This window comes from Arachis stenosperma, chromosome 3 (assembly GCF_014773155.1).
Source record: "Arachis stenosperma cultivar V10309 chromosome 3, arast.V10309.gnm1.PFL2, whole genome shotgun sequence".
In the NCBI taxonomy this organism is placed as follows: Eukaryota; Viridiplantae; Streptophyta; class Magnoliopsida; order Fabales; family Fabaceae; genus Arachis; species Arachis stenosperma.
Window position 1 is genome coordinate 156,355,447 of NC_080379.1, and position 14,067 is coordinate 156,369,513.

At 34.2% G+C, this 14,067-nt stretch overlaps 1 protein-coding gene across 1 annotated transcript; it reads left to right on the plus strand.

Annotated features, from left to right (window-relative positions):
* Positions 1-10,265: 10,265 nt before the first annotated feature.
* On the plus strand, positions 10,266-11,453 carry LOC130966991 (uncharacterized). The gene has a single exon (XM_057891814.1). The coding sequence runs from the start codon at positions 10,266-10,268 to the stop codon at positions 11,451-11,453; it is 1,188 nt and encodes a 395-aa protein (XP_057747797.1).
* The last annotated feature ends 2,614 nt before the right edge of the window (positions 11,454-14,067 follow it).

The window sequence follows — 14,067 nt, forward strand, 5'->3', positions numbered from 1 at the left end:
ATAATATAATTTTAATTATTAATTTTATATAAATATAACTGTATTAAGTCTTTATCTATATAAAAACTAATATCAATATTGTCACACAATAAAAAAGTTAACAACTTAACATTCTACCATTTTATAATTTTGTCACATAAATATTACTCTATAAATGTCTATCTTTTTCTTATATTACTATCCAAATTTGATTTCTATCTATAATATTTCTAAAAGCAATTACAATTGCATTCTTTTTTTCACTCATTACAATCACTAACTCGATCTCACTCATTACTATTATTAATTATACACAATATTTTTCTCTCACACTCATTTTCAAATCATAATCACCAAATATTCATTCTTTTATCTTTATGCTCACTTCTACTCATATTTACTATATAGTAAATTAACATCTACTTCATATTTTTTTTTTATCTTTTTCACATAATCTCATACCTCTTATTCTAACTTCTCTTCATTCTTGCTAATATTTGCACAATTATTTTTATAATTAAAGTTTTTTTCCTCGTTTTGTTAAACAATTAACTCATTATGTATTAGAACGAATTTTCAAAAATACTAAAATGTATATTTTTATAATTTTTGTTTTATTTTGTCTAATTATATTCATTGGTCATATATTATCTTTGTTAGATATATTATTTTTACCATTTAAATATTTTATATTTTTGAATATTATTTAATTATAATAATAATATTAAAAATATATGGTGTTGTAATTCATGAAAATTAAAATTAAAAAACTAAATGTTATTTTCAGTTATTGAAATATTATACCCTCATTTGCATTGTATCTAAAAATATTACTATACAAATTCATACCAAATACAATAAAAAAAAAACCTATGTAACAAATAACATTATCAAAAATAAGTTTAACATTTCTTTTTAATTTAGATATCCATTCAAATTCTGCGCGTTGGTCTAAATCTAGTTTATTATAATAATCCAAAATATCTATTAAAACCACACATGCCAACTTGGATGTATGTTTGATGGTAATTAACGGAAATGGATGGTCCTCTCTCAACCACCATGCATGTAGTTCAACACTTTGACAATTAACCATTTTAAAATAATTAATTAACTATAAAGGAATAATAGTTCTAGTACGGTTGCGATGCAAGTAAATAAAAAATACTCCATATATAGGAAGACTTTGGCACCAATTCACCAGGACTAATTATATGCATTGTTCATTATTATTGCGCATAATCAATGACATACAGTATATATATTAATTTAAATTAAAGTAAAAGTCTTAATTAATCTAATCCTAGCTGCAATAATAGAGAATATATTGATGCTATCCACTTTGTATTGCGCATCAATAATTCACCAATTAACCGCTGCATCCATGATTTTCCCACTTCAAGGAGATGTTTCTTCAGAATATTCTTACGACATGCTTTTATATAAATATATTAATTTTATTAGATCGCCATCATAATAACATGCATGAGAAGGTTTGAAATATTATTGCCCGAAGCTACTAGCTAGGTTCTGATTATAATAACAATTAATTTTTGAAGCAAATTGATTATAAAAATATTAATGTTTGTATTAGACTATTAGAGGACAATAATAATATAAAAATGGACCACTTGATGATAGTGGAGAGAAATGTGAAGGAAATAGTGAGCAGTGGGGTGAGACCATAATAAGCAGGAGGAGATCAGAAAGCATAGAAAATTCCAGTAAGAAACCGGTCATACACGGTCTTTCATAGAAGAATCTACCTCTCCCTTGTGCCTTGGACTGTTGCTTATGGAAGTTTCATGCATCTTCATTCCTGTGGGCCCTACAGAATGTTGGGGACACACTATTATATCAAGTGTCTCATCTAAACAATGTTTCCACATACACTTAATTAATTTAAACATGCTGTTAGTTTATGTTTATAAATCATACACTTAATTTTTTTTGTAAAAATCATAAATCCTATAAATATTAACTTTTTAATGTTTAAATAATATTCCTCTATATATGCCGGCCAATATTTTAGTATTTTTTAATTTAATATCAAATTATCTTTTAAAATAAATTTATTTTTTGTACTCTTTGACTGTATAGACTATTTTCTTCCTTCCCCCAATAGGTAAGTCTCAGAACTAAGCGGTAGAAATCAATTTGGTTTGGGATTCTTCCACTTTAAGAATTTTTTTATATTTTTATAAAAAATTTATAATTATCATCATATATAAATATTTTATTTTAATTATTAAATAATAAATTTTAAAATTTATTTTTTATATATTAAAAAATATTATTTTTATTTAAAATAGAACAAAATAAATAAATTATATTTTTTAAATTAAAATCATCATAAAAAAATATTTTAATATCTTTATTAAAATAGTTATTTATTTTTTTTATCATTATACATATATACACAAGAAAATGTAAACTAGAAAAGAATGGTATTGTCAATTGTGATAGGAAATAATCAAATAAAGCTTTCTAGCATACTTACAGGTCATATTTGCGGATATCGTAGGGATTGTCATAGCTGGATGTATGAATAAAACCTATGAATTATTACTTTATTAGTGATAAGGCCTCCATAACTCTCTGCTCATCATGCCTTATATATTTCCTTCGTTTGTATGTAGTAATATACACTGTTGCTGCGAACCAAAAGCAATTTTCTCTTATTTACACTTTTAACTATTTTTTTCAATATCAATAATTTACATTAACTTAAAAATTACTTTTCTAATTAACTTATGCATAATATTTTTCATCCCTAGTGTATTTGGAACAAAAATTTGTCTTATCCTGTTTTGTTAAATTGTTACGGTACGACCATAACTTATCCTGTTTTAATAGTGAATCATTAAAAAAAAAAACAATGAATCATACAAAAAAAACATTACAAGTAGTAATAAGGCACCGAATTTGATTGCTCCAGAACATTTGCACCGTTAAATATCTTATAACAAAATATATTTTTAAAATTTTTTAATAACGGTTAAATAGTTCTTATTTAATTTTAATTATAAATTAATTTTTATAAATTATTTAATTATAAAATCTATTTTTTGTAAATTATTATTTTATCATTCATCGATTATGTTTATTAATAATAAAAAACTAAAACAATAACAAATTAGATCTTCTAATCATCGTAATAAATATTTTGCAATCTTAATCGGTCATCATTTTATTATTGATCCATTACATATATATTGGATTAGAAAAATCGTGTTTGTTAAAAATTCAATCGATTGAATACACAAACCAATCGATTGAAATTCAGGTTTCTTAAACTTCAATCGATTGGAATTGATACACAATCGATTGAATTTTGCACAGCATGTGAGATTTTTTTATTCAATTAATTGAAATCATCAAAATAATTTGAAAAATACATAGATACACGAAAATAAATCATATTTAACAAGAATTTTTTTCACTATAAATTAAAAAAACCATTATTTTTTCAATTAAAATAAGACTTATTCACGTGTACTCTAATATGCTCTGGAGACGATGATAACGGTTGCCACTGTCTATTGTGAAACTTAATAATTTGAGTTAACCATTTTTTTAAGAATTTGAAGTAAAGTTCGCCTTGCTCTGTATAAAAAAAATTCATATTTGAAAAATTAAAATTAAAAAATTGGGTTTTAAAAAATAATATTTTTTATTTCAGAAAAAAAATCCATTACTAAAAGATAAAAAATATTTTTTCATTACACAATCGATTTCATAAATAAAGAATCGAAACAAAGAATTGCAAAATTAGAGATTATATTTACTAATATCGATTTTGTAATCAAAACAATGGATTATTTTTTAATCACTACAGTGAAAAATTGATTGGATCTCTATCGCCAATTGTGATTATCAATTAATGATGAACAAATATTGAATATTAAAGAGATGGATAAACAACGAAGAAAAATTGGATATTAAGTAGATGGATAAACAATGAACAAAAATAATGAAAAAATTGATAATCAATCAGATTGATAAATGGTTCTAATTGTAGGATTGAGTAATTGTTGATAGATTATTCACCAATTTATAATCTTAATATTAAAGAAAAGATAAAATTAGAGTATCTAAATCAAAATAAAAACTAAAAAATTGAAAATAGAATTTTAAAGATAAAATAGATAAATAATAAGATAATTTATAAAAAACGATAAGAAAAATGATAACGGCATAGTGCATAATTCAATCGATTGGGTAACACAACCAATCGATTGAATTGGGTAAATCCATATTGTTTTGAAGACTTCAATCGATTGGGCAACACAACCAATCGATTGAATTGTGAGACCTCAAGTTGTTTTGAAACCTTCAATCGATTGTTTATATTACCAATTGATTGGGTAATATGACCAATGGATTGATTTTTGCGAAAACCATACTGCCTTACAATTTCAATAAATTGTTTTGTGATAACCTGAAGCTCAATCCAATCGATTAAATTATGGGAAACCTGAAGTTCAATCGATTGTTTTGTTAATCCAATCAATTGATTCTCTCGGAAACACGATTTCACAACGCTCGAGGGATGTAACGGATCAAAAGATAAATTTTTATTCAATTACGATTGCCAAAAAGTTATTATGATCAATCGAATATCTAATTCGTTATCGGTTTTGTTTTTGATTGTTAATAAACATAATATATAAATGATAAAATAATAATTTATAAAATAAAAAATAGTTTTTATAATTAATTAAAATATATGGGATTAATTTATAATTAAAATTAAATAAAGACTATTTAACAATTATTAAAAAACTAAAACAATATGATTTGTTTTGGGACCATTTAATGGTCTAAATGTTCTGTGACTATCAAATTTGGTGCCTAGTAATAAGGATAATAGTTCAACTAAGTATCTTTTAAAATATACAATATTTAGTTTTTTATTATAATAATTTAAAAAAAATAAAATAAATACATCTAAAAATTATGAATAGATTTAGTGTCTTTTTAAAATTAAATACACATTTAAAATATAAATTAAATAAAATTAAAATTTAAAATTTAAATTTTAAATTTCTATTTCAGATTTAATATATTTAATTATTAATATATTATAATTTAAATACACATCTAAAAATCAAATTATTCAAAATTCAAAATTTTGATTTTAAAATTCTAAAATAAATCTTAAATCATCTAGTTATTAACTAAACTCATACAAAACTCTCATAGAAGCAAAAAAGTCACATTTGCCCCTCATCCAAAAACCAGAGGCACACATCAAAAACTCAATGGCGCACATTGAAAATCCAGAAAAGTCATCCTCCACCGCTATTCATCTGCGCCACCTTCTTCTTCGACGCTCATCCTCGATGCTGCCTTCCTCCTCCTCGGCGTTCATCCACAACACCGCATTTCTCTTCTTTTAAGCTCATCTTTCTTGCCGTCGTCCTCATTCCCGTCGCCGTTTATTCGCATTAACGTTGTTATTCGTCCACGCTAAAAATTTATTTAAGATTTAGATGAGTCTTTGACATTATTAATTTTTTTAAATAGAAATCAAATAAAATGGCTTAAAAATTTTTTTATATATATTACAATGTTAAATTATTTTTACATGTGTAATTTTTATATTTTAAAAATGTTTACATTTTTGGATCGATTCTTTTGTTTTTGGTTGGCTTGTAGTAATGGCTATTTTTTGGTCAGTTTATACTTAGTGCTTTGCATTACATCAATGTAATTATTACTGCACAATTAGGCCGGAAATTATGTTAAAGTTTAAATTAATAAGTAGATATGTTTAAAAGGTATAAAAAATTGAAAAGATTTGAGCATAATGAAATATTTAATAAGTAGAAATATTTATGAATATACCTGTATTCAATTAATAACTGAGTGGCTTATGAATGTGATTTTAAAAATCCTAAATACATGAATTAATTTGAACGTGATTTATTATTTTGTAAATTTTTTATTTTTTAAATTAAAAATTAAATAAAATGGCTTGAAGAGGTTTTTATATATATTATAAAGTTAAATTATTTTTGTATGTGCAATTTCTGTATTTTAAACGTGTTTATAATTTTTACTGAATTTGGATGTATTTATGTGATTTTTAGTTGTCTGCACAGAAATATTGTGAGTTTTACTGCAACTTGGTGATTTCACACAATAATACTTGTGTTGAGAATTTATTTATTTTTATTGGTAATTTTTTTGTTGAGAATTTTTCATTCAAAATTTCAATCTTTAGCTAAAAGACAATTAATCAACTTATTATCCATTATTTATTGATTTACCTACTATACAGCTAATCATTTTCTTCTTATAAAATTTGAGTAGTTTTAAAATAGAATAGCAGTAATCAAATGCTCAATCATTGAGGCATTATTCTTTCAAATATATACTTTGATGATCACCGAGAGTTCTAGTGATTACTAATTTTGAATATGCAAGTCATATTTTCTTTAGCTATAAGTTATTTGGTGATTTGGGTTGTGTAAACGTATAATTTTGGATGTGTAATATTATCAATTTTGGATATGTAATAGGTATAAATTTTAGATGCGTAATCTTATAAATTTGAATTTGTAATCTTATCATAAGTATATGAGTTTTGGATGTGTTGATGAAGTAATTAGCGTGGATCACTATGATTCGTGATGTATTTATGCTGTTTCCTCAATTCTATAAGTGTTTTCGGTCAAAACTTTGTGTTTAACCTTATGATATGAACAATGTGCAGTCTAGAATTATAATGCCAATTAAAAAGCGTACTTCAGCTGGTCTAAAGAAAGGAAAATCAGCAGTTAGTTTTAATACAATAAAACTATATTTATCTCTAAATTATTATGTCAAGTAATAATGAAATGAGATAGCATTTTATTGTGGAATTTTATACTTATTTGATAGATTTTTGGATGTGTTCTAAAAATATCTTGAGTACGATTGTATTAGTTTGTATGTGTAATAAACTTACGAAATAAACTAATTTTAAACATTAGCTAAAACACCAAATAATAACAGCAGTAAAAAAAATTAAAATGAATAAATACTAATGCTCAAATAAATAATAAAAATTTCATCTAATACTACGATAATACATGTTAGATATATTTTTATTCATAAGATCTAAAAAATTTAACTTAATTATTGATTTTAATAAACTTGAAAATATTAATGTTTAAATAAGTAACGAAAAAAATGACTCTCATAATGTTCATTGATTAATTTTTGAGTTCTTGATTCCAATCACTATTAACAAGAATAAGAAGTATAGTTGCTTACATGTTATTAAAAATGGGAGAAAGGAGAGAGAGAGCAAGATAGGGCTAGGAAAACACCGGAAGGATCCCTAGATTTGGAATCGGGAGGAGTATGTTCATTTGAAACGGGATTCCTTCAGCATCTTTGTGGACAGTTTGCCAGAGAACATTTTGAAGAAGAAATTATTTGGACTATTTTCTTGGACGGAAAGGATTAACGATATCTATCTTTCAAGGAAGCTGAGAAAGGGAAGGATCTACCTTTTCGCATTCATACGATATACTACGAAGGGGGGAGCATTGAAAGCAATTGCAGAAATGAACCGCATGAGGGTACGAGGGAAGGAGATGTTTTTAGGAGAGGCTAAATACAGAAGAGAGAATGCTACGGGAGGGAGGACTATGGCTATTGCCGATGCACGGAGAGATGCCACTGCGGTAGTGGCTGGTCGAGGAATCGGGAACCATCAGGCGGGAGTTCATGCCAACGATAGCAAATGTGCAGGTGGAATCACTTCAGCTCCGAGCACGGTTTCGGGGAAGGAGCTGACGTCAGTGGGAGTGAAGGGTCTGGAGGTCCCTGTGACTACGGCTAATATGCACTGGTTGCAGAAGAGTGTTATTGGGAATACCACGAGAGAAATTGACTTCCGGGTGTTGCACGAATTAGCCCGAAAGCTTGGCCTCGCGTTGTCAAAATTTGTGACGTTGGGAAGTACAAGACCTTGTTGATTTTTGATACCGCCGAGAGTGCGGAAGAGGTGTTGGGGCTATACGAGGATAGCCTTCTGCAGTTTTTTCAGAGTGTGTGTCACTGGAATGAACAGGAACAGTTTGATATAAGAAGAGTGTGGCTTGAGTGTCATGGAGTCTCGTTACATGTTTGGACGGAGGATACATTCCGGGAGATTGGTGGCCAGTGGGGCAAGGTGGTCGCTTGTGAGGACGAACCAAACGCAGTCACGTCATTCTGGGTTGGGCGGGTACTGGTAGATACATATTGGTTTGATGCTATTCAGGAGAGGATTCGCTTATCTGTAGGGTCGGATGGCTTCGATGTGTGTGTCAAGGAGATGGAAAGCGGTTTGCAAGGATGGGCGGCTGGCGTGACGCAAGTTGTTGTGGAAGGGCATGAGGGAATGGGTGCGAGTAACGCCGGTGGTCATAGAATTCCCATGCAGCGGGAAGGTTGGGACACGGCGGCTGAGATGGTGGCCCTGACAAATAGAATGGGAGAAAGGCCGGAGGGCATAGAAGTAATTACCCCCTGAGATATTGAACGAATAGAGTAACTATTTTTTGAATTCAAAAACATCAACGGCAATGGATACGGATTTTGCTCCCAAAGAGGGAAGGGCTGACCATGCAGCAGTTACGTCAGAAAGAACCTTATCTTGGGATTATGATGAAGATCAGGTGGGTGAAGGGGAGATTACAAGTAGGGTTAGGGTAGGTTTGGGGGCTAGAAAGGCCAGAGACATGGGATATAGTTCCAAGGCCCAATTAGAGTTGACTAAGGAATCTGAAGGAGGATTGGGCCTAACCCACCAAGGCACACACGCCATGCCTGTTGCTGGAACTGGAGCCGGGCTGGTGTTACTTGGGCCTGAGCTGGAGCGGGTCGGAGGCAACCCGGTGTAGTGTCCTCCTTCGACGCGACTAAGGGGTAAGGTTGATGTGGCTCTGCGATGCGGCGCCAAAGAGGGGAAACAAGGCGGCAGAAGGGGAAGGGCGGCCTCCGGTGACCTTAACCCAGCGAATGAGGCACACCTTCCTATCTCAGGTGGCGACCTCCCGGAGTCCACCGCGTTGGGGTTGGGTGCTGTGGCGATGACGAGCCAAGCGGCGGTCGGGGAGGGATGGCTGGTTCGGTTGGCGACCCAGGCTGGGACTAGTGGAGCGTGATAGGGACCGCCTGATTCATGGCCTTGTGCCGCGGGTAGGGAACATGGTAGGTCTGTGGTGGGAAGGAAACTCACTGGGGAGGAGGAACGGGGAGAAGACTATGGTGGATCTGTGACGCGGGCGACACCGTCGGTGAGCGGTGGGCTGGAGACGAAGCTCTCTGGCGGCAGAGTAACGGAACATGCGGTGGCATGTGATGGACATGTTGATAAGAGACATAAAGGAGTGTAGTGCGGTCAGCTGGATGGAGATGAAACAAGGTTGGGAGACCCATCTGTGGAGCTGCAATGGAAAGAAGGTGACCTGGGTGAGCAGTGTAGTGGTCCGGAAGATGAGGGTCTGGTCGAGGGCAGTGGCACAGGTGGCTCTCCAGCTCTGGTTGGTATTCCATCGGAGCTTCATATCGGTGGTACGGAGGAAGCCTCAAAGGGCCAGTGCAATACCACTTGTGATGGGGGAAGTGAAGCTGAATCGGAAACGACTGAGAACATATGGGCAGCTGAAATGCAAGAAAACCGAGAAGCATGGAAACTTGCAGTGGAATCTAGGGCAGTGCAATGTGATGAGGAAGATGACATTATGGCAATTTTACAAGCACAGAATGAGGTAATCGCGCAGAAGAAAAAACTAGCGAAGCAGAAGGAGAAAGCACAGAGAAGTCGACCGAAAAATTGAAAAAAAGTGTGTATAAATACTTTAAAATGATCTTTAGCTCATGGAATATTAGGGGGTTGGTGGGAGTTGGAAAAATGAGCATGGTAAAGAATTTTAGGAGAAAATTTAACTTGCATATGTTAGGATTGATAGAGACAAAAAAGAGGTCATGAATAACTTTGGAATAGTGCAACTGTGGGGAAATACGGCAGTTAAATGGGAGTTTATGGGGTCGGTTGGTGCTTCAGGTGGTCTGTGTTTGATGTGGGATGAAACAGTTTTCAGATGAACAACTGCTATAAAGGAGATAGATGGTTGTGTGTGGAGGGTGTCTTACTCAAAAATAATTTTTCTTGTGCTTTCTGCTTAGTTTATGGTCTGCATGATAGGGAAGGGAATCATGGTTTGTGGGAAGAGCTGAGCTTCTTATATGGGCTATGTCAAGTCCCGTTTTGTTACATGGGGGATTTTAACAAGGTAACTCATATGGAAGAGAGGAAGGGAGCTACTTCTTTGACGGTGTCTGCAGCAGAGTTTAGAACATGGATTCAGGATATGGAGCTAGTGGACTTGGCACTCACTGATCGCTTGTTCACCTGGTTCAGGGGACAATCTTGCAGCCGCATTGATAGGATTCTGGTTAGTTTGAAATGGTTAGAAGAGTTTCCTGAAACAAGGCTGAGAAGAGGCCCAATAGGGTTATCAGACCATTGTCCAATGATTGTGGAGGTCACTCGGCTTAGAGGGGGGCCAAGACCTTTTCGGAGTCTAGACTCTTGGTTTACTCACGATGGGTTTTTGAGGATGGTAAAGGAAGAATGGAGGAGATTAGGTGAGGTACAATTCATAGATAAGTTAAAGGCTTTGACAACCCCACTGAGCAGATGGCATAGAAAGAACTTTGGGGACATGGACACAAGAATTACACAGCTTGAGGATGAAATAAAGAAAGTAGATGACAGGGTAAGTACCGAAGCGGCTGATGGGACGGTTGAAGCTAGGAGAAAGGCGCTCGTGAGCTTCTGTAGAAAATGGTATATCAGAAAGGAGTTACATTGGAAGCAAATGTCACGATCTCGACATGCAAAGGAGATGGATAAAAACACCCGTTATTTCCACAATTTAGCCTCGGCCCGAAGAAGATCCAATCGGATTGATGCCTTGATGATAAGTGGGAGGTTGGTAAGGAATCAAGCCAGGATCAAGATTGCTATACGTGACTTCTATAAGAGGCTGTACCACCAAGAGACAATGCCGAATATTGAGTTTAGGGATGGACTGGTAAAGCAGATTCATGAGGAGGAGGCAACAGCGTTAGAGGTGATGCCAACCTTTGAAGAAATAAAGGATGCCGTTTGGGATTGTGAGTCAACAAAGGCACCAGGCAGTGATGGGTATAATATGAATTTTATAAAGAAGTGTTGGGGAGAACTAGGAAGGGAGTTTACCGGAGCGGTGATAGGGTTCTTCCAGTCAGCTACGCTACCTAGTGAGTTGAATGTCACTTGGGTGGCACTGGCACCGAAATTTACTAGCGCTAGAGAAATTATTGGGTGGCACTGGCACCGAAATTTACTAGCGCTAGAGAAATTAAGGATCTTCGGCCGATTAGTTTGGTGGGTTGTGTCTATAAGGTCATATCTAAGGTGTTGGTCCGGAGGATGCGGAAAGTAATGCCGGGTTTGGTAAGGGAGACACAGAGCGCCTTCGTAAAGGGCAGGAAAATACATGACAGGGCTTTAATCGCCTGTGAAACAGTGCACTGGTTGAAGTCACGGAAAAAGAGCTCAGCCATAATAAAGCTTGATTTCCAAAAGGCTTATGATAGGGTCAGGTGGAGCTTTGTAGATATTGTTCTGCAAAAAATGGGATTCGGCCAGAGGTGGAGAGGGTGGGTCAAGGAGTGTGTATGCTCTGCATCTATGTCGATACTTGTCAATGGATCACCTTCGAAGCCGTTCAAAATGGAACAGGATTTGCGGCAAGGCGACCCACTATCTCCCTTTCTGTTTGTGTTAGTTGTTGATGTACTTCATCGGATGATTGGAGAGGCGGTGAGAAACGGACGTATCTCTCCGCTACTGGTTGGAAGGGATAACATTGAATTGTCCCACTTGCAGTTTGCAGATGATACTATTCTTTTATACCCGACTGAAGAGGGGACCATCAGGAATTATAAACGTCTGCTTCGATGCTTTGAACTGATGTCCGGGTTGAGCATTAATTTTGAGAAGTCCAGCTTTATCCCGGTCAATTGTGATAGGCTATGGGTCCGTCGCATGTGTCTTCTGTTGGGTTGTAAGGAGGCGTCGCTTCCAGTCAGATATCTGGGCATTCCACTAGGAGCAAATCTGAGACTGGTAAAGACATGGTAACCGGTAATTGATAAGGTGGAAGAAAAATTGAGTTTGTGGAAAGCAAAGTCCCTTAACAAAGCAGGTAAGCTGGTCCTCATTAAGTCTGTCCTTAATAGCCTACCTGTTTACTATCTCAGTCTATATAAGTTGCCAAAGACTGTGGCAGAGAAGTTGATTTCCCTCCAACGACAGTTCTTGTGGAGTACGGAAGATGGGAGGTACGGGATACCGCTTGTGAAATGGGAGGTGGTAATGGCTCCCAAGAAGGCAGGTGGTTTAGGAGTTGGCGATGCAGTGATTCGAAATACAACATTGCTTTTTAAGTGGTGGTGGAGGTTTTCTAAAGAAGACTGTCCTTTATGGAAGAAAGTGGTTTGCTTCTGTAACAAGATGGATAGTGCTGTGATGCTGGGAGCCCAGCCTGTACCCACAACAGGGGGTCCTTGGAAGGATATCTGTCAGCTATAAATAAGTGAGCCGCAGGTGAGGCAAAAGATGATCGGAGGGATGGCTATGGACCTCGGGGATGGTAGAACAATCCGCTTCTGGGAGGATAGCTGGCTACCTAATGGGGTGTTGAAAGACTTGTTCCCTAGGCTCTTCTCGGTTTCAAACCTTCATAGATCTGTTATAGGCGAGTGTGGGTTTTGGGATGGGTTGGAGTGGATTTGGAGTTTTCAATGGAGGAGAGAGTTGTTCCAATGAGAACTAGATTTAGTAAACCAACTTCATGAGATATTACAATCAGTAAAGCCCACAGCTGAGAGAGCGGATAGAGTGGTATGAAAATTTGATAAAACAGGCGTTTATTCAACTACGTCCTTTATGCGAGTTGTGCAGGCGGAAACTCTTTCGGAAGAAATCACTAGCTATAGCTTTACTAGTGCGGTTTGGAAAGGGTTTGTCCCTCCAAGGATTGAGCTTTTTTCTTAGTTTGTGTTGGTCAGTAGGGTGAATACCAAGGATAGATTGTGTAGACTACGGGTTATTAATCCGAATGACAATTTGTGTGTGCTATGCTGTAAATCTGTGGAAACTGATTTTCATTTGTTTCTTGATTGTGATATCACTTGGCAGGTGTGGTGTGCTTGGCTGCTTGCCTTTGGACGGCGGTGGAGCTTTCCAGGTACACTAAAGTACCACTTTGAAAGCTGGACGAACACATCGCCAAGAAAGGTGGACAGGAAAAGGTAGTTTATTGGATTCTTTGCTGTTATTTGGACAGTCTGACTGGAAAGGAATGACAGGCTTTTCCGAAATCAAGCCTCAAGTGTGGTGGGAATTATCAACAGATCGTTTTCGTATCCGGAGGAATGGATTGGTGGGGAGCCCTTTAGTTGTTGATGGCCATGCCGAAGATAACTAGGAGTTGTGGTTTTTTTACTTTTGATGTTGCTTCTAGCTACTTTTATTGCTCCACTCTATTGTGCTGAGCTCTCTTTACTTCAAAAAAAAAGTAACGAAAAAATCAACTAATAATAAAATAATAAATATTAGATGCATTTTACCAAATCAAATATCAAAAGATTGATTGTATTTTTAGCATTTATATTTAAATGCTATAATTTATGATTTTGGATATATTTTAAAAATAATTTATATATAACATCATATTTTTAGATGTGTTATAATTGAAAAAAATTATAAATATACCATGCATCTACATCTTCTTATTTAAACTTTTAATTTTGTGTGCATCTTTAATCAAATTAATTAAGTATGAATTACTTTATTTGTACCAACTCTAATATTATTAGAATAAAATACGATCAACCTAGTTCCAATTAAATAAAATAGATTATTATATTTATTTTTAAACATAATTAAAAATATTGAGTATCATACTAGGATAAAGTAATTAAAGAAACATACAAAATAGATAATCACATAGGGCAAAGAATAATAATAATAATAAAATATAAATTTAACGT